At 48.9% G+C, this 20,908-nt stretch overlaps 2 protein-coding genes across 2 annotated transcripts; one reads left to right on the top strand and one right to left on the bottom strand.

Moving 5' to 3' along the window:
• The first annotated feature begins 677 nt into the window (after window positions 1-677).
• On the top strand, window positions 678-8,148 carry LOC134499319 (dicarboxylate carrier SLC25A8-like). Its single transcript, XM_063305994.1, has 6 exons — window positions 678-832; window positions 2,062-2,269; window positions 3,225-3,419; window positions 5,294-5,395; window positions 6,810-6,990; window positions 7,721-8,148. Exons 1-6 carry the CDS (start codon window positions 707-709, stop codon window positions 7,833-7,835), a joined length of 927 nt encoding a protein of 308 aa, XP_063162064.1. The 5' UTR covers window positions 678-706; the 3' UTR covers window positions 7,836-8,148.
• Window positions 8,149-9,612: 1,464 nt separating this feature from the next.
• On the bottom strand, window positions 9,613-17,537 carry DNAJB13 (DnaJ heat shock protein family (Hsp40) member B13). The gene is made up of 8 exons (XM_063304494.1): window positions 17,442-17,537; window positions 16,741-16,844; window positions 15,066-15,227; window positions 14,558-14,715; window positions 13,743-13,856; window positions 12,013-12,126; window positions 10,640-10,716; window positions 9,613-9,808 (listed from the first exon to the last, which is right to left on the bottom strand). Exons 1-8 carry the CDS (start codon window positions 17,507-17,509, stop codon window positions 9,655-9,657), a joined length of 951 nt encoding a protein of 316 aa, XP_063160564.1. The 5' UTR covers window positions 17,510-17,537; the 3' UTR covers window positions 9,613-9,654.
• Between the last annotated feature and the right edge of the window lie 3,371 nt (window positions 17,538-20,908).

Here is a 20,908-nt window from a genome sequence, read left to right as displayed (position 1 = left end):
AACCTCTAACTTCAATTACTCATTCCATAATGCGTGTGCAGTCCACAAAGTAATGTATGGCCTTTAGACTCCAAAAATATTGGTTAACTTCACTAAATCCTGTTCTTCAGTTACCTTTTCTGGGGACTAGATATACCCCAATCCTTTACAGGTAGTCCTCACTTAACGACCACCCTGAATTTCCATTACTAAGTGAAGTGGTCATTAAGCAAATCCAACCCGATTTTAGGACCTTTTTTGCAGTGGTCATTAAGCAAATCAGATGGTTCCTCATTGATTTTGCTTGCCAGAAGCCAGCTGGTAAGGTTGAAAATGTCAATCACGTGACCGCAGGGACGCTGTGACAGTCATAAATGCGAACTGGTTGCCAAGCGCCCAAATTGTGGTCACATGACTGTGGAGATGCCGCGATGGTCGTAAGTGTGAGGACCGGTCACAGGTGTTTTCCCACCACCATCGTAAGTCCAAACCATCACTAAACGAATGGTTGTTAAGCGAGGACTACCTGTAACTCCCCAGAAGGTAGTGAAGTTTAGGGTTTGCCTGAGTGTGTCAGACTGCAAGCGATTAATTTTTTCTCCTCCTCCTCCTCAAGGGCAGAGTCCTGCCTCTGGCTATTCTGCTCCTGCACTCCCCGGCAGCTTTTCCTGGCCGCTTTTGAACCCTTCGTCCCCCCCATCCCCAAGACCAGCCCGAAGCTGTCAGAATGGTTGGATTCAAGCCCTCAGAGGTCCCCCCAACAGCCGCCGTCAAGTTTCTGGGAGCCGGGACGGCAGCCTGCATCGCGGACCTCATCACCTTCCCCCTCGATACGGCAAAGGTCCGGTTACAGGTGAGTTCCGGTTGGGGTTTGGCACAGCTGCCCCTCCGGGGCGGATGCAGGACCTCAGCTGCCGGTTTTGTTAGAGCCAAGGACTCAACCCCAGGGGTCTTCCGGGGTTCACCCTCTCCACCCTGGTCCTTTGGCTGGGGAGGATGGGAGAGGCAGTCCCAGCCATCTGCAGGGGCATCCATCGGGTTGGGAAGCCCCCGGTCAGACAAGGGGCAGCCCCCTTTTCTCCTTTGCTGCCATGGCTTTTGGGGCCCCACGGCTGGATTTTGCCACGTTCGAGCGGGTCCCTTTCTCCTTTCGTGTGAAACTGCCGACAGAGGAGGAAAAGGGAGCGGTGCCGAGTCTGCCCGGCGGCATCGGGCGTGGCGGGGCCCTCCAGGCAGCTTGCTGAGCATTGGAGCATCACAGCATTGGCAAAGCAGCCAGGCAGGTGACGGCCCTTAATTAGGGACACGCTCCTGCCGAGTGGGGAGGAGGGAGTCTGATCCGAAGAGCTGGGCGAGCGGATTTCTTTGGGGCAAGTCTCGGAGATCGGCTGCAAAGTTGGAAAAGGGACTGGGGGCTGAAGTTGCAATGGTTTGATCGTGCATCCCTCAACCTTTTTGCTCTAGGTGTTTCTTAAATGTTCTGCTCTGAGGACCCCTTCCCACTTTTAAAAATTATGATGGCGATGGAGGGTTTTGTTGGCAAGGTTGCCCCCAGACCCCAACCGTTGCCCAGTACCAAACTGGGGTCCTGTTTTCAGGAGTCGACACCCTCCTCATTGCAGAACATGGCCTGCCTCAAAGCCCCACAGATTCTGGTTTTCCTTCGGAGAAACCACAAGGCGGGATGGCCCGTCACCCGAAGCCACCACGCGGTTGGTTGGTTTGGGGGCATAATGTAGCGTGCAAACTCTACCATTGTGGCTTAGCGTGACTTGCAAACCAGGCCACTATGGCTTCCTCAGCAAACCACGGTTTGAAAAGATCCTGGCTTGGCACTGCACAGCGATGTGGCTCTTGGGATTGTTACAAAAGGTACTGGGTATGATTCCTCTGACCCAATTTTTCCCCTCTTCCATTTTGTGTCTCCTTTTTCTCCTTCCCATCAAAGGATCAAGGGCCCGGGATGCTGCGTCCTTCTCCCCTGGATGGATCCAGATCACCCTCCAGCACAGGAGGGCGTTGCTGAGCTGAACCGGGTGGGCCCGATTCACGCTAAAGCCTCCCCGCTTTTCTCCTGTGCAGATCCAGGGAGAGAAGACGCCGTGTGTCAGCCCCAAAGCGGTGGAGTACCGGGGGGTCTTTGGCACCATGGCCACGATGGTGAGGAATGAGGGGCCCAAGAGCCTCTACAGCGGCCTGGTGGCCGGGCTGCAGCGCCAGATGAGCTTCGCCTCGGTCCGTATCGGGCTGTACGACTCGGTGAAGCACTTCTACACCAAAGGCTCAGAGCGTAAGTTGGCATCTGGCTTCAGGTGGGGTGTCAAGAAGCCTGCTGGGCAGAGGCTGGCAGGGCAGCTGCCCCTCTGTAGTCTGGCTCTGAATATTTCGTGTTAAGAGGAAATACACTCTGCACTTGCCCGTCGGCACTAGGACCGAATGTAGATCACAGCATCAAGGATTTCAGTCTTCCCCTCCTTGTTCTCCAGGAGAGGGTTGGAGACCGTGTTCTGCAGGCACACGTGGCCTCTCTCTTCCAGGGACATCCACGGGAGTGGTCAAAAAAGTCAAGATGGCAGCCGCGGCCACAGATACCCAGCTTCTTTTTTATATGCAACAGATGTAAAAACAGTTGGGCTTCGATTGCGCAGATCTGGCTGCCATCTTGACTTTTTTGACCCCCTCCATAGATTTGTTTCTTCCTTTTCCATTTTTCCAGCCTCTGGAACCCCCAACCTTGAGCTCCTGTGATCAGCAGATTTGTTTGTTTATTTAAGAAAAAGAAAAATCCCAAAGAGCAACCTTAAACCAACAGTAAATTTAGCTCATCTGTTTTACCTGGGGGGGTAGGGTGGGGGTGGAGAAGGACCCTACCTGAATGACTAAGTAGACCTCTTTTATTTCTAAAAAGTATAAATACTGCACTTCTCCCCCCTCAAAAAAAGGCTGGGACTTTAGACATATCTCAACAGCTGCTCACCTAGGGCAAGTAAGAGTGGACCTGGGGTGACCATCAAGCTACCTTTTGGGAACTGGAATGAAGCCAGGTTTTCTGCTTGCTTTATCGATGCGCTTCAGATGACTCAATGATATGTCGGCCATTAAAATTTGTGGAGGGTGTTATTTGCTTCAGGGCCTCACGGTCTTTTCGTTGCCAGAGCAGTGGGTTCGTTCCTGGAAGAAGCTTAATGGTGCCCACGTGTTTGTTTTGAACCAAACTGCTCTCTCTCTCTTGCCGACTTTGGCAGATGTTGGGGTGGGCAGCCGGCTTCTTGCTGGTTGCACCACAGGAGCGATGGCGGTGATGGTGGCCCAGCCCACAGACGTGGTGAAAGTGAGGTTCCAGGCCCAGGTCCGGACGGGAGGTGGCAGGCGGTACCAGGGGACCTTGGATGCGTACAAGACCATTGCCAAGGAAGAGGGGCTCAGAGGCCTGTGGAAAGGTGGGTGAAGGGCGAAGGGGCTATCCTGAAAGACCGGGCCTTGCCACAGCCTTGCCCTACGGTCTTGTGTGACCAATCTGGGTTTGGGGGCCAAGTCATGATTGCAGGACTGCCTGTCTCCAGTCCTCTCTGCCCATCCTGCAAGATCTGGTGGGGTCGACACGCTCTGGGTCCCGTTGCTTGGGCGTGGCCCGGGAGACATGCCTTCTCTGTTGCTGCCCGTATCCTTCAGAGTAGCATCCTCAAGATCCATCTGGCCCCAACCCAGCCAGCCTTTTGGAAGGCATTAAAGACCTGGCTGTTTGCTCAGGGAGTGATATGACCCGTTGGGTGAATCCCCTGCCCCCCACTCGCATTTTCTATGTCAGTGTGTCTCTGTTTTGGCTTATGTTTTTAACATCCTTTTATGAAAGGGCTTGATTGCATTCTTCTTTAATGAAGTACGCTGTCCTAAGTTGCATGCTGAGTGTGAGCCCTGTAGAAATTGATTGAATAAATAGAATTAATAAAGGGGTAGGGTCTTGTATGAACGGTCTTATGTGGCTAGACTGATCTGAGATTATGATCTTAGATGATTGCCAGCTGCACGGTCCAACATCCCCCAATTTCAGTTGGACCATGGCCCCGACCAGAGGCAGGGCACCTTTGTAGGTGCTGGAGATAACCAGAGTTTGGAGGGGGAGGGGTGCTGAAATAGGCAGGGCATGTCAAGGACACGTTGATTATTTTTTCTTGCAACACAAATTTTTAAAGACTTCTTTGCCTTTTGAGTGTACTTGCCTTAAAATGGCAGAAACCCACCCAGCTGATTTTTGTCAGAGTGGCTCCGAAGGCTAAAATAATTGCAAGGCCCCTTACTGTCCTGTTCTACAGTTTTCTAAAATATGGTGACCCAGGGAGACCCCTTTTGGTTCAGGCACAATTCTGAGTTCTTGAAACTTGCTTTTTGCACATTTTCCTTTGCTTTTTAACATCTTAAAGAAAAACAAGAAAATCAAATGGAAGCTCATTAGAATGCTGGATCCTTACACGTGATGCAACAAGGGGCCATTCACACCTGTTGCTTGGCCTGGGTACCATTAAGCTATTTTCTGGGTTTGCACAGTGGATGGAATAATAAATTATTCCAGTGCTGTTTGCCCAAGTTTACAGAATGCCTATCCAGGGTTAAGGGACGCGGTGGCGCTGCGGGTTAAACCGCTGAGCTGCCGATCGGAAGGTCAGCGGTTCGAAACCGCGCGGCGGGGTGAGCTCCCGTTGCTCGTCCCAGCTTCTGCACACCAAGCAGTTCGAAAACATGCAAATGTGAATAGATGAATTGGTACCGCTTCGGCGGGAAGGTAACGGCGTTCCGAGTCGTCATGCTGGCCACATGACCCGGAAGTGTCCCTAGGGACAACGCCGGCTCCAAGGCTTAGAAACGGAGATGAGCACCGCCCCCTAGAGTCGGATTCGACTGGACTTTACGTCAAGGGAAACCTTTACCTTTACTATCCAGGGTTAACGTTAACCAAGCTTAGCTGTTTTTGGAACGCAACCAGGGTCTTGACTGAAGCATGTTGCGTGAACACAGCGAGTGGGTGATTGGTCCCACGTGACCAAGTGATTGGTCCCACGATGCGCTAGATGTGGGGACAGAAGTACGCAATGGTGGCATTTAAGTGATAATGTCACAGCGCATTTTGGCGTCAGTGGAGTTTGCTATGGATGCTGGTGTGCTGTGATGGACCAGTGAGTTGATTTTGCCTTGCGCATCCTTTTCTGAACCCAGGCCTCTGGTCCCTGACTAAAGACTCTGTGCACGGCCTTTGAATCACTGTGAGGATGCTGGTTCCACTTTTCTCAATTTGCTTTTTTTTTCTCCACGTGATTAGGGACATTTCCCAATGTATCCCGAAACGCCATTGTGAATTGTGCTGAACTGGTGACCTATGATCTCATCAAGGATACCCTTCTGAAATACCGTCTCATGACAGGTGAGAAAGGTAGACTGCACTGAGCTGGTGCAGTCCTGCTCTTTTTCTGGGAATGCAGTCGGAAGGGGCCTGTATGTGCATGCACCCTTATTTTGCGGACCAAGGATCAGATCTCTCTCTTAAGAGCCATGCCCAGAGCTGCAATCACCAAAGCAGAGCAGGACAAAGAAGTGAATCAAAGTAACTTTGATTAGGTCAATGCAGTTATTGTGATTACAGCCCATATATTTAATATTGATTAATAATGCACCATCAAATCGGTGTTGACTCTTAGCGACCTCCAGGTTGACTAATATATGCCCCCTTTATTAGGAATTATACCCATTGGGGGAGATGGGTGGTGACATAAATTTAATAAATAAAAATTACAATTTGGCAGAGTCTGGAGCAGGTGTGGGTGCAGCTGTGAGCTTTCCACGTTGTGGATCCTTTCCGTAACAGGACCCACAGATCCTGGCCTTCGCATTTCCCGACCCCTTTGCTGTAGCAGAGAGGTGGCATCCCAGCCTATCTGCAGCCTGCCTTTTTGGGGAGCGCTTAGCCAACCCAGAGGCCTCCTGTTCCAGTTTGAAGCTGGGGATCAATGGTTTTGGGCTCATGCAGATGTAGATTTCAAAGTTCAAGATAGGGAGGTGTTGCTGGTGCCAGATCATCCGGGGGCATTTTGGCTGCGTTTTCTGGTTTTTATATTTTTATTTATTTAACTGGTTTTTGTTGTATTTTTAACCTGTATTTAGTTTTAGTTTTATTGTAAACCACCCAGAGTCCCTCTTTTGAGGGAGATGGGCGGTGACGAATTTGAAATATAAATAAATACATTTTCTATCAAAGCCATGCCCCCTATGTGCCCAACCTCGTTTCTCCTCTTTTTTTGTTTATATAATTTTATTAAAGATTTTTTTGAAGATAAAAACTAATACAAACTAATATAAGGAAGGAAGGAGGGAGGGAGGGAGAAATCAAAGGGAAAGCTAAAAAGTGCAAGAAAGGAAAAAGTGTTTTAAAAAATAGAAAAGAAAGAAAAAATAGAAAGTAGCAGCTTCTGATCTTCTTTACAGCAGTTATAAGTTCAATTATAAATTTACCTCTTATTCTATGGTTACAACATAGCTCTCTTCTTTCTGTAATCTATCCTGTCTAATCATCAAAACCAGAAATCATAAGCTCATTTTTTTCTATTTTGTGCAAACAGTCCATAAGGGTTTCCAGCCAGCACTAAATGTAGATATGGTCTTTCCTGATCGAAGAAGTCAATTTGGCCATCTCAGTGAGTTCCATCATCTTCACCAACCATTCTTCTATTGTGGGCAATGCCGAATCTTTCCATCTTTGTGCATGCAATAATCTCGCTGCCGTTGCCATATATGAAAACCAAGTTCCATGACTTTTTTCCAACCTGCTTGTCCTCCTGCAGACAACATCCCCTGCCATTTTCTCTCTGCCTTTGGGGCTGGTTTCTGCACTACCATTATTGCCTCCCCGGTGGACGTTGTGAAAACCAGGTACATGAATTCCGCTCCCAACCAGTACGGAAGTGCCCTGATATGTGCCCTGGTGATGCTTCGCGCCGAGGGACCACTGGCTTTCTACAAAGGGTAAACCAGGCATCTTCTTGAGGGAGCGTGTAAAGTTACAGGGGTCCAAGGACAAGGGCCCAGCTGCAGACATGTTGACAGTGGGGGGGGGGATTAAATTGATTAATTAAATAATGCTTCTTTCGGTTTGTTTCTGGGAACAGTTTTCTTGAAATGGGAGGGAATGCTGCCCCCAGCTGGCTGTGCTGCTCTGCATTCCCTTCTTAACTTGCAACATTTTTTTTTTTTTGCAATTTTATTGCTCCAGGTTCTTTGGGATTGTTTCGAAAAGAAAAATGGGTCAGGAGCATTTTAGATAAATAATAAACGACTGTGTTTAGCCAGCCAACAGATTTTGACCCTTGATGTGCTTTGTTCTCTTTGTTTTACAAAACTTTTCCCGCTGATGCCTCCTGTTTTGCTAAATCAATCTCCTCTTAGCTTGGATTTCATTAACCCAGTTCCCTCCAAATGTCTTGCATGCTGAACCCTAAAAATGAATTAACTCAGGAAGCTAGTTAAGCATGTTGTGTGAAATTGTGTTGCCCACTTGGAGCCCAAAGTTGTGTGCTCGGACAAGAGGAAGGAAAAAAAAAAAGATACGTCTCAGGATGACTTGCAAGTTTAACTGCTTAGGATCCTCTGCAGTGTGGAAAATGGGTCCTACTTCGCTATTCCCATAAATAGTTCCCTCTGGTTTCCTTTCATGTAGAATCTTGAGCAATTTTTCCCCCCCTTTTCTCCCTCCTAGCTTTACACCCTCGTTTCTTCGGCTGGGTTCCTGGAACGTGGTGATGTTTGTGACCTACGAACAGCTGAAGCGTGCCCTGATGGCAGCCCGGGGATCGTGGGGGACCCCATCGTGAGCCGACTGGCGAGGCGCAGTCCAGCTCTTGCACGCCTGCCCAAATCCTATAAATCGATTCCCCCGCCCTCCCCATCCATGCATTTCTACATCTCCATAGATTTCCACTTTAAAATGTTAGAACTGTTTTAGGCTTCCTTGTCATAACCTGACTGTAGCTGCTGATTCAGGTTGTCTTTTTTAAAGTGATTTGTTCTTCCTGGGCCACCGTCCAATCCCCCCTTTTAAGCCTGCTGTTCGGAAGTGGACGCTTTATTAAAATGCTGGAGGATCTCGGATGCCCGTGCTCAACTTGCAGAACATCACCCGAAGGATCGCATTTCATGCTACGTCACGCACACCTGGCACAGGACGCTTAAACACAGACAGATGCATTTTGTTCCACTTCAGTGCTTCACTTGACTCTGTCCAAGGGGCTTCAGTTGGCCAATTACTTTGAAGCCCCCTTTGGAATTCAGGTTAGAAACCAATTTTTCCAAGCCTGCTAGTCTCCCAGATGTCTTAAAATTGCAACCTTCCCCAATTGGTTGGAATTGGGGGTGGCCGCAGTCCAAATGCATTTGGACCCCCCTTCCTCACTGTAGGTCCTTTAGAACTGCCCACTCTCATTACAAAGACTAATTCAGAGCATGGACTGCAAAGGAGCTTGGCGGCATGCCATCTCCCACCCCGTTCTCCATCCTCTCCTCTCGGAACCAGGCTTCCCCGTTCTCAGCCGTTTTCTTCTGCAGAGTTGATTGAAGGATCTCGCTTACTGGCACTTTGTTCAGCTGCAGATTGGGAAAAATGGCACTTAAGGCTGCTTCTGTGTGGGAGCCTCCTGTGAAATTATTTATGATGTTGCAATGGATTTTTTTTTAAAGAGCTATGTGCTGCGCATGTCCTTTTTTTTAAAATAAAGCTGAAGCAGAAAATCACCTGTTGTTCTGTCGTATTCTCTTACAGCTGAAATCAACCTAGGGGTGGGGGGGCAGTCTTGTTCCCCGTTACCCCTCCTTGCATTGTTGCATCTGTGGGGTAAGAGATGGGTCCCGGGGAGGCCTTAGACTTAGCCCTGGGCACCCGCTGGCTGAGTTTGCAGGGCGGGGCTGAGCCTGGTAGGTAAATGGCTCGGCTAGTGAAGGAGCAGCCATCCACAAAAGGCAGGCCTGCTCTGCTTCTACCAGGAGTAGAATCTACAGTGGCCTGCATGGCTTGGAGCCACCATAGACATGTTGAGGAAAGACTTAGCCAGGATCTGTTTTGCATCTCTATGGTGCACCTGTAGGGCTTTCTAGACCAGTGTTTCTCAACCTTGGTAACTTTTAAGATGAGTGGACTTCAACTCCCAGAATTCCCCAGCCAGCATCTTAAAATTGCCAAGGTTGAGAAACACTTAACTGAGACAATGCCCATCCTCACTACATCTACTCCGTTTGCGCTGCTTGGCTGGGGGGGGGCGTGTTGGGATTAAACCTGGCCCCTGCCTGCTAACTAGATTTTCATATTTACATGGACATGAATCCCACAGTTCAAAGCACTGACTGTTTCAAGCTGCACTACTTGCTTTTTTACCCCACATTTTTAAACCAGAGCCCCCATCCAGCCCTTGAGACCCACACAAGGAAGCGGTTTTCCATGGACCCAATGCGTGGTTTCTGCATCCTGAGGCAACGCTGGGCACCCCAGCGAATAAGCATCCTGCCCTTTTTTGCTGGCACCTCTGTTCCCTGCCATTCCACAGCTGAGGGGTCATTTGCATCTGAATTAAATAGAAAATGTTTAATTTCTTTCAAGAAGCAAGGTTGAGGAAAGGTGGCTGGGTCCTCCCACGATCTTCCTCACACCAGGAGGGCCTCCCGCACGATTGCCTTCTTTGTCGGGGTGAGTCTGGCCGGGAAGATGATGTCGAAATACATGAACAGATCTCCCTTGTGGGTGGGGTCCTGGGGCAGGGGCATCCCTTCGCCAGGTACCACTTTGAAGTACTTTGGACTGTAAAAGCAAGGAGGAGATTGGCGTTGGGGAAAAGGAGGGCAGTCCAGGGGTCTGACACACGCGCGCGCACCCCTTAGGAAAGGGAAGTGGACAGCGGTGGAGAAGGGAAGAAATTCGCCCCTCTCTATTGCAACCCTCAGCATTACTGGGCCCTTCAGGTGCTCCGGGTTGGCCCAAGTGTCAGCCTTACCAGGTGGGCCAGACAGGAAACACGACCAGATGAGCTAATTCTACTTTATTGTAAGGCTGACATTAACAGACTCTTGCAAGTCTGAAAGTACCAATCTCTCGCTGTCTCCTTTACAGCCCAAGAAACTAGGGAGGGTCCCTCCGAGCCTTTTTCTCCCTCCATTATGCAGCTGCAGGCTAAGCCCCCTCTTATCTGACCGTCCCCTAGGCAGCATCTCTTCACCCCTGTCTCCCAGTGTCTTTCCCACATACAGTACCATTTCACCAAGGGAGCCCTGGTTGCAGAAGGCAGGGGCCTTCCCTGCCTTCCACACATGCTGGCCTGGCTGGCTTCAGGGCTCAGCAGGTAGGGCCCTTTCATTCCAAGGGCAGGGGTCTCCTTGAGGATGCAGTCCTGATTCCATTAGCTTGGGAAGGGAGAGAGAATTTCCCTGCCAAATAAACCCCACAGGCTGGGGGTTCAAGGATATACAGCACTGCTTCCTGCTGTTGGAAGCGAGAACAAGCGACTTTCCCCTTTCCGCTAAAAAGGGGACTCAGCCGGACCGCCTCTGTGCTCATCAGCCGTCCTGCAAAAGCCGGGGAGGCTTGTAACTGGCAGCTTTCCAGCTTCCCCCCCTCCTCCAAGGCAGCACTTACTGGACAATATCATTGATGGGGATGTTCAGCAGCCTTTCGTCCAGGGTCCTCACGTCCACAGTGCAGCCAATCAGCGCCTGGGGGAGCAAACCACAGGGACTGGCGGAGATTGGCCATCCAAGGGTGACCTGGGGCTGGATTTGCACGTTGCCCTAAGTAACACGACTTGAGACGGGCAACCTGTGGCTTTAATTTTATGCAGCCATTTGATTTCTAATGCTGAGTTAACGGCGTGTAGTTTAGAGTCCGAGTTAGCGATTTATCCTGAGCTAACCAGGTATTTTTATGTAGTTTGAAATAAGGACTTTCAGGGTTTTTTTTTAATTGATGCACTTTATAATATTGTAAATTTGAAGTAGTAGCTTGCAATCTTTTAGACTCTTTGCTTGTTTGTACTTTGTTCTTGTACTTCTTTAATGCATTGTAACTCCTTTTGCTTGCATTGTTTTCTAAAAATAGTACTTTCTGTAGTCCTCGGAACCCATTCAGACCCTTTTGAGGACACAGGAAACGGTGCTCATCACAGGAGCGCGCACGGGAGCCCAAACTGAGGATGCCGTTAGCCCCTCTTCTGACTTTAATTACGAGGCATCAGCTTTCGTGAGCTGCTATATGTTAGGCCCAAAATAGATATATCATAGTTAACCCACCATCTCTGAACTCAAGACACAAGCTACACGCACATCGTGGCCTTTGGCCTCTGGAAAAATGCTAACCCTGCTTTTGGCTGCAAAAAGGTGTCTGTTCTCAGTGCAGCATGGACGCAGCGCTAATGGTTCGCCAACATCATTCACTTCTGGGTGGAAAGGATGTTTGCACCAGTCCGGCACAGGGGTTGCTTCTGGCTTTGGCTTCCTTGCTTAATGGATAACAGCCATGTTTGTGTAACACACAAACCACGAACTAGCCAGTAACACCACTCAATTTAGTATTTTAGCCCTGTAGCGTCGGTGAACCAACTCAGTGGCTTACGGTTTGGTGTGTCAGACAAACCTAGAAAACTGGATTAAGTAAACCATATTACGCGAAGATGCAGCTTTCTGAAGAAGTCCATAATTCTGGGAGAGGTGGAAGGAAAGAAGACGAGGACAACCAGCAGCAAGGTGGGCAGACTCAGTCACAGTGGCGATGGGGGCACGGTTGGAAGGCCTGAAGGACCAGGTTGGGGACAGATCATTGTGGAGAAAATTGATATGGCCACTAAGAGTCAATACTGATTTGATGGCACGTAATCAAGTAAACCATAAGTCAATCAACTATGGTTATATATGTCAGATGGACACTGTGTGTGTGTGTGTGTGTGTGTGTGTGTGTAAGCGTAAATGACAGCAGCATTTGCTTTCCCCTGTCACGGCTTCCAGCCTTTGTGTTACCTTTCCCAGAGGGATGCTGGCCACGTATATCAAATTGTCATCCTCCCTTTTAAACCTGGGATGAAGTTTCTCCTTCACAACGAAGATAATATCTGCTGGGATAATATTGGGGCCCTAAAATGAAAGACCAGAAGAAGTTTCAGTTCAGGCTGGGTTGAAAAGGAGATTCCCCACACCTCCACTACCCCTTCAGACTGTGCAAGAGCAGCAAATGCGTGCAGGGGAACAGTTCCTCCAGGAAATGCTGCACCGGTTCTGCTTCTATCAACCTGGAAATGCAACAGCCTTGATCAAAGGGAAAAATGTACCTCGACAGCATCAGCGCTTCAAGGTAGACCAGACTAGGAAACTGAGGTCAGGCAAGCCAATACTGCATTATTATAAGGTTATCGGAACAGATTCTTGCAAGTCTGAATGCACTTCCCTCTCCCTCCCTTTATCTTTGTGAGAACTGGGGAGGATCAAGCCTGAGATGCTTTCTCAAATTACAGTTCCACCCCAGACTCAGATTTCTCTTATCTGATGGTGGCCTTGGTTGCGGCTCTTCCTCCTGCCCTCAGGGTCATTCCTTCTCCCTGTTACAGACAGCTAGTAAAGCTCATTGTACTGGCAGGAATTTGGCCTTTCATTCTTTGGGTTTTTTTACATAAAGAAGAGATAAAATATAAAGAAACAGAAAAAAAAAAGAATTAAGAAGAAAAGGTCAGAAATGGAGCAAAATTAAGAATGCAGAAAAGAAGAAGGAAAGGAGAAAAAAGAAAGAAAAGAATAGAATGGCTATTCTAGAATAGCTTGTGATTTTCTTTGGTACAGGTAGAAAGATAAGATAGGTTAACCTCTTACTCTAAAAGTTAACAACGGCACACGGTATTTCTATAACCATAAACAATTCTAATCATCAAATCCCAGAACTGAAGTTTCATTTCGTTCAGTTTCAAGCAAAAAGTCCAAAAGGGATTTCCAAGTAAAAATATATTTTATTTGTTTGTTTGTTTATTGTTCAAATTTCTATCACTGCCTATCTCCCCCTGAATATAGCTAGACAAAGTCTTTTCTTTAATCCAAGTAGTCAAGTACCAGGACTGTTTTCCAGTGTCCCACGGTGAAAGGTGTGGTCTAAAAGTCTAAAGTTAGGAGAAGGCAAACCCTGATTCAAAGTTAGAAAAAACTGCTAAGAATCAGAGTGGCTTCGGAGTGGAACTCATTCTCTAGAGAAGTGCCAAGCAACCCTACTCTTAAAGTCTTCAAGCCGAAGCTACGTGGACATCTGTTGGGGGGGCTTTAACTTGCATTCTGCACCGAGTGGAGGTTTTTAATGGTTTGTGGAAAAGACCTTGAGAGACTGGGCCAAGAGATGCTACAAAAGGAACTGTCAGATAAGAGGGGGCATAGCCCGCAGCTGGATAGTGGGCGGGGCAAGAGGCTCAGGAGGGACCCTCCCTGGTTTCTCGGGCTGTAGAAGAGACAGCGGGAGATCGGTACTTTCAGTCTTGCAAGATTCTGTCAATGTAGCCTTACAATAAAGTAGAATTAGCTCATCTGGTCATGTTTCTGGTATGGTCTACCTCATAAGGCTGACAAGGCTGGACTCCTGAGGGTCCCTTCCCAAGTGAGAAGCCCACAAACGCATCAAGATGGAGCAGCATCTGAGAAAACGGATACCGAGACAGAACCAAGCAGAGAAGGTTCAAAACAAAGCACCCACCCTAACTGCCCATTCCTAAACACACCTGGTCTCCTTCCTCTTTAAAAGTGATCTTCGTTCCCTGCTTCCAGCCGGGTTGAACGTCAATCGTTAGGATCTTATCTTTAATGGTGGACGCGTGGCCATCCTCGTTCATCACCTGAGGGTTTGGAAAGAGAGGTGGATACCCTTTACAGGTAGTCCTCGCTTAATGACTACAATTGAGACTGGAATTTCGGTTGCTAAGCGAAGCAGTCATTAAGCAAATCTGACCCAATTTTACGACCTTTCTTGTGGTGGTGTTAAGTGAATCACCACAGGCTTCAAGCAAACCACGTGGTTGTTAAGTGAATCACACTGTTCCCCATTGATTTTGCTTCCCAGAAGCTGGCCAGAAAGGTCGAAAATGGCAATCAGGGGACCACTGGACACTGCAATGGTCATAAATCTAAACTGGTTGCCAAGTGGCAAATCATGATCAAGTGACCAAGGGGGGCACTGTGACAATCATAAGTGTGAGAACCAGTCATAAGTTTTTTTTTCAACACTGTTCTAAGTCCGAACCATCACTAAACGAATGGTTGTTAAGTGAGGACTACCTGTACATACAACCTCAGATGGCAGGTTGGACCAGCCAATGGGGAATGTTCATTTGGACAGCCAACATCCCTAAGCTTGGTGTTATGGCAGTTGTGCTACCAACAGAATGGGGGTGGGAGCAAGAAAGGCAAAGTGTACCAGGGGTCAAAAACATCCAGAGGGCAACCAGGACATCGAAGTCCCACCCCTTTTTACATGACCCCCTCCCCCAATAAACCCCCTCCACCGAACGGCCTTCCACCTTGCATTTTCCTTCCTTACCCTACGTGAGATCTTGATTTTCTTGGTGCACCCAAAGAACAGATCTTCGAGGGACAGGTAGAGGTCCCGCTCTATGGGTGGGTCCTGCTTCTTCACCCCACGGCCACGGAGGCCCCCAAAAGCCAAGTTCACTTCACCCCCTTCTGCAGTGTAGAATTCTAAGGCAGTGAGAGGAGAGGTTGGCACTGGTTACATTCCACCAGCCCAGTGTTTCTCAACCTTGGCCACTTTAAGATGGGTGGACTTCAGCTCCCAGAGTTCCCCAGCCAGTATGGGCTGGCTGGGGAACCCTGGGAGTTGGAGTCCACCCATCTTAAAGTGGCCAAGGTTAAGAAACACTGCAGTAGCTTCACTAAATAGTAAGAATCACAGCACAATACGTTCCCTCCACGCGGTTCCCTTTGAGCGCGCCTTCACTCGGAAATAATCCTGGACAGGAAATCATCCCAGAGTAGCACATGCTCAAGAGAAGGGCACCATTTCATCCAAGTTGGGTGTTTGGACCTACCAGAAAAGGGGTTGTCCCCTCCGAAGAAGTCCCGGAAGACTTTCTCGGGGTTTCCATGGAAGATGTAGCCTTCCGTCCAGGGCGTGTCGATCCCAAACTCCAAGGGAATCCCTCCCTTCAGGCCTTCCTCTGCGAACTTATCGTACACTGCTTTCTTCACCGCTAAGGATCAAAGAGGCAACATTCCACCGGTCATACCGGAGGGCGGAAGGGTAATAGGTGGGCACCGCAGACCTTGCAGAAGGGAGAGGAGGAAGCTTGCCAAGTCCTTTTCTTACATTTACACAAACTCCCCTGTTTTCTTTCCACTGTCCTCTCCCTCCTTTCCTCTTCCACTTCTCCCTCCTCCCACCAGGAAGGAGCCTGTGTCCCTCTGAATCAGCGTTTCTCAAACTTGGCGACTTGAAGACGTGTGGACTTCCACGCCTAGAATTCCCCAGCCAGCCACAAACAGACTAACCAAGGTTAGGTAAAGGTAAAGGTTTCCCTTGACGTAAAGTCCAGTCGTGTCCGACTCTAGGGGGCGGTGCTCATCTCCGTTTCAAAGCCTTGGAGCCGGCGTTGTCCATAGGACACTTCCGGGTCATGTGGCCAGCATGACTCACGGAACGCCGTTACCTTCCCGCCGAAGCGGTACCAATTAATCTACTCACATTTGCATGTTTTCGAACTGCTTGGTGTGCAGAAGCTGGGACGAGCAACGGGAGCTCACCCCGCCGCGCGGTTTCGAACCGCCGACCTTCCAATCGACAGCTCAGCGGTTTAACCCGCAGCGCCACCGCGTCCCGCGGTGTTAGGGTTAACCCTAACCAAGGTTAACCCTAACACATATTAGCATATTGTGCTAATGCAGCTGCTAGGTTTTTTTCTGAGCTGGCTGGTTACATGTGTTGTGTGAACACAGCCTGTAACTATTCTGTACTGGGAGAAGGTACCTGTAGATACTTTTCCATGAACCTAAAAATTCAATTCCACACATCAATTCTACACTATCAGATTAATAGGGAGGATTAGCCAGGACAGAATACTTACAGGCTGTGTTCACACAACACATTTAACCAGTCTGAGAGCCAGTTTGGTCTAGTGGTGAAGGCACCAGGCTAGAAACCAGGAGGCTGTGAGTTCTAGTCCCTTAGGCGTGAAAGCCGGCTGGGTGACCTTGGGCCAGTCCCTTTCAGCCCAACCCACCTCACAGGGTTGTTGTTGGGAGGAGAATAGGAGGGAGGAGTATAAGGTATGTTCGCCGCCTTCAGTTATTTATAAAAACAATAAAGGCGGGATAAAAATTAAATAAATAAAATAATAAATAAATAAAATAAGATGGGCAGCTATATAAAGGTTTTAACTAAATAAATAAACAAATAAATTTTGAGTTTCGTTCTCATGCTTCCTTCTATCCAGGGAATGTGTAATCAATCATTTTCTCAAGTCCCTCCTTAGTGGTTTGCTCCTATCTTCCCCAGGTCAGCTCTCAATTCCCTGATAGATATTACATAGTTCGGACATATGTGAACACAGCAGTCGTGGTTTGTTGATCTAAGGATAGAATTTGGCGTGTGGTCTGAAGCCAGCCACTGGCATCCCTCCTGGGAAGCGAGGATAAGAGGAAGACAAGCAGGTCTTCCTTGCCGCGTCTCTGTGGGGTCCAGCGGGACACCGCCTTGCCTGTACTTACGGTCGCTCAGGACATCGTAGGCTTCGGCCAGCTGCTTGAATTTTGTGGGAGCCCACGGCTCCTTGTTCTTGTACGGATGGTACTTCAGAGCCAGCTTCCGGTACCTGCAAAAGACACACCGAGAAGCTGCCAACTTTGTTCCAAGGCACCCCTACGTTTCTTTTTCCTCCCAAACACCCACCTTGAGGCCGGGTTCACACAACCAGCTGCACCAGGTTTGTTAGGCTGAGTGGGGGCATCACCTCCATTAATGCTGTTTGCATCATTGCAAGCTCTGGGGTGGCTGATGGTACAAAGCCTTGTGCCACGCACTAGAGCAGTGTTTCTCAATTGGCCACTTTAAGATGTGTGGACTTCAACTCCCAGAATTCCCCTGGCTGAGGAATTCTGGGAGTTGAAGTCCACACATCTTAAAGTGACTGAGGTTGAAAAGCACTGTGCTAGATGGTAGATTTGGGGTTCCCTGCGCATTGCAGAGGGGGGCTTAGAGGACCCCTGGGTGCGGCTCCCTGGGTGAACGCAGCCTCCGGCACTTGGCCAACCGCAGCTCTTCTCTCAGGCGTGATTTACAACCGGTGCGAAGCGGGGCTGGACGATGGGTCCACAAACCCCATGTGGCACGGCCGAGGAGGATGGGCGCTGCAGTCCAACTGCAAACCGGCCCCCAATGCTCCTCCACCCCAGGCCTCCCCTGGGCTCACGCCTTCTTGATGTCCGCATCCTTGGCGCTGCGGGTCAGCTCCAGCACCGCGTAGTAATCCTGCCCCATCGCGGCCTGCTTCGCCCGGGGCGTTGCTATGGCTACCGCCGCCGCCCGTCCGGGGCATGAAGGGAGTTGTAGTCCCGCGTCTCCGGGCGGTTCCTCGGCTGCCGCGGGCTGTCCGCTGCCGTCCTGGGAAGTCGGGAGCAGCCGCGGGAGCCCCGTCTCGGGGTGGCGGGCTGCGTTTTCCGTGGGAATCGTCCCCCACCCCCGCTCCTCTGGGCAAGAAGGGGCGTCCCCCGGGAGGGGCGGTTTGCAACCGCTTCGGGGCAGGGGGCACAAAGCCTGGGATGCAGAGGGTGCTGGAAAGCTTGGGGAGGAGGACGTGCCCCCCCCGGAAATCCAATTTCCTTGGGGTGTTTGCGATAGTCTGAAGTTTTGCAAGGTCTGGTGGCTTGCTTTGTCTTGGATGGGAGACCACTAGGCGATCCCAAGACTAACTGGGAAGGGGAAACAGTAGCAAATCCTTCTGTTATTGTTGCTGATGAAATTCACTAAAGTTCACTTCAGGGAGTCTTTACCTTCTTCTTGAAGGGGAGGGCAAGCTTTGGTGCCCCTAGGAGCTGAACACAACTCAATGGCACTGGAGAAAATGGGTTAATGCATTAACCAAGTTGAGCACATTGTGGGAATACAGCTTGCAGACTCAGTGGCCCAGTCCAATATTGTCCTTAACCGCTCGTATTGCAAAAATACAATCATCCGACAAAGGCTTTCCCAGGACCTTGCTCTCCATCTTGGATTCCCACCCCCATAATCCCCAGTCAGCATGGCCAGTTCAGGCCCCTCCAGACGTGCCAATGATGTCAAGCCGAGAGATCCAGAAACGAACAGAAAAACATCAAGTGGACAAAATTAAGGGCAACAGCCTGGGATTCCTAGGGTCACCCATCCCTCGGAAAAACACAGCCATTGGGATAATTCTTAGTCCATGTTGCCCCAACATTGTAAGGACAGGAGACTACAAGGAAATCCTGGCTGGGGACTAAGCTGGAAAAAAAACTATTTCCATATCTTGAGCAAGAAATTGTCAAAACAACTTCCAGACGCCACCAGTGAATACAAGAGAGCATCCTAAAATGCCTCTTTTACTGCTGATGCTCAGCTGAGGAGTAAACTTAAAAAAGCACATGGGAGCATCTGTTTAGAAGTTGCCCTCCCCAGCCCCCCTCCCCCTTACTGAATGTTCCCTAATTTGCACAGCATGCTAAGCTTGTAACGATGAGTGGTTTGGTCCAGAAGCCCCATTAAAAAAAACCTGTGACTTTGCACAATATGTGAGCCCTGTCACTGAACTGTGTGGGGAGGCATGATTAATACCCATGTTTTTCTAGCCATTTTTCAGGGCAGGGTTGGTCAATGCTGAAAATAACCTGTAAAAGTGAAGTACGGCTGTATCACGTTGGCCCGAGTGTTTGGCATTATGGAGGTCGATGCAGCCTTGTCTGGTAATTGCAGCTTTTATGATTTTCTGTTGACTTTTAAATCAGGAAATCACTGACTCTTTGCAAAGCCTAATTTTATTGCCTCTTTACATTATTATACCTGGCTGCAAAATGCTTCAGTGGCCAGTCTCTCTGTTTACTGTTCGACCATTTTGTTCCTGCACTGACTTAAAAGCCAAGAGGCTGATGCTCTTGGGGTTAAAGATAGACTAGGAAAACATAATTATATGATGGCACTTTATCAAAGTTCAAATATATCAGCAGCTGCAGTCTGGGAACTGTTTTCTTGGACCCCTTTCTATGCATTTACCTTTCAGTGCAGCAGAAGATACTGCATGCATCTGTCCTCATGTGCCAGCTTGACCAAACATGGGCACCCCCAAATAAATGGGGAGTCTTAGGATTCCCAAACAGTACAGTGAACAGCTAAGGTGCCGAGAATCATACCAGTGGTGTGGTTTTTCTTGGAAAAATTTAGGTATTGGGGATGTTTAGTTTGGAGAAGACTGGGCAATAAGTATCTTCAAGTAGCTGAAGGAAACTTTTATTGAAGCTTGAGCTGAATTGATCAGAGTTTCAGGAGACAGGCCAAGAATCAAAGGGGTTAAACTAGGAAGTAGAATTTCTTAATCGTAAGACCTGTTGAAGAATGAATCAGGCGATGGACTCCCCTTGGTTGGAGGTGTTTAAACAGAGGCTGAAGGGCCACTCGGTGAAGATGCTATAGTTCAGATTTCTGCGCTGGGCATGGGGTTGGACTGGAGTATTGTTGCTCAACCTTGACAACTTTAAGATGTGTGGACTTCAACTCCCAGAATTCTCCAGCCAGCACGTGCTGGCTGAGGAATTCTGGGAGTTGAAGTCCACACATCTTGAAAGTTGTCAAGGTTGAGAAACACTGGACTAGAGGATCCGCAAGGTCCCTCCAGACCTTGAATGCCATGATTCTGTAGAGTTCCAACACATGAATGTCAGAGAAGCCCTCTTTTCCCAGTGGCCGAGGTCACACTTGTGAGACGCAACCTTTGTGCTCTGCTCACAGCACGTGCGAAGCCCAAACCAACCACGTTAGTTCAGCCTGGTTTGCACAGGAGGCTAAGACAAAAGTTGGGGTCCCACAGGACTTTGGACCTCAACCCAGTCAACCCCATTTTAGCTCAGTGTCATGTGGTATGAATGAAGGCAGTAAGCTGAAGCCAGATGTAGGTGTGGTGATGTTGTCAGGTTCCAGCCACGGCATTTACAACTTGGTAATGCGGAAATTAAATACAATGTTTTACTTCTGGAAGAGGTACCACCATCCATATCATCTCCGTCCTTCTCTGGGTGGGTGGGCAAACTTCTGAACAAAACCTCCACGTTTGGTTTTGAAGAAGATGAGGGGCCTGTATGTGGGGCACAAAGGCATTCTTTTTCTCTGGGGCCTGAAGGTGGCACACTTCAGAAAAGCCTAGTTGGAGAAGCAGCACATGCCTTTAAAAAAAATATAAGCAGCAGCTTCCCATCGCTCTCACCTTCTTAGAAATAAAGATAATAGCTGAAGCTGATCCTTTGCTTGGCTTCCCACTGGATTTTAAAGATAAAATGTAAAAAAAGATTCAAAAATTAGGTGGGCCGGCAACACTGGCAGATGCCAGGAGAAGTGTCCTGCAGGCCCAGTGGTCTTGGTGGTGGTGGTGGGGGCAACACACTGGGTACTGCAGGGGTCTGAAAACAGGAACAGTGTATTCTGGAACCTGCTGGAAAGAGCTGGTGCAAACATACCCTTGACTTCTTGTTTCGAGCTAATAAACAAAAGCAGGTTAGGTCAAGACCCAACAATTCCATTCACAGAACATGCTACATTTGAGTAAACCTGTTTTTCAGATTTTTGGGGGGTGCAGGTGTTAGGGCGTTGTGTGACCCCAACTTGTCTGATTCGTTTGGGATTCCATTTAGCCATGCAAAATTATGCAAAATTGGA

The sequence above is a fragment of the Candoia aspera genome, chromosome 5, assembly GCF_035149785.1.
Source record: "Candoia aspera isolate rCanAsp1 chromosome 5, rCanAsp1.hap2, whole genome shotgun sequence".
Taxonomy (NCBI): Eukaryota; Metazoa; Chordata; class Lepidosauria; order Squamata; family Boidae; genus Candoia; species Candoia aspera.
The sequence above is the reverse complement of the archived record's forward strand: the minus strand, read 5'-3'. Positions and strand labels throughout refer to the sequence as shown.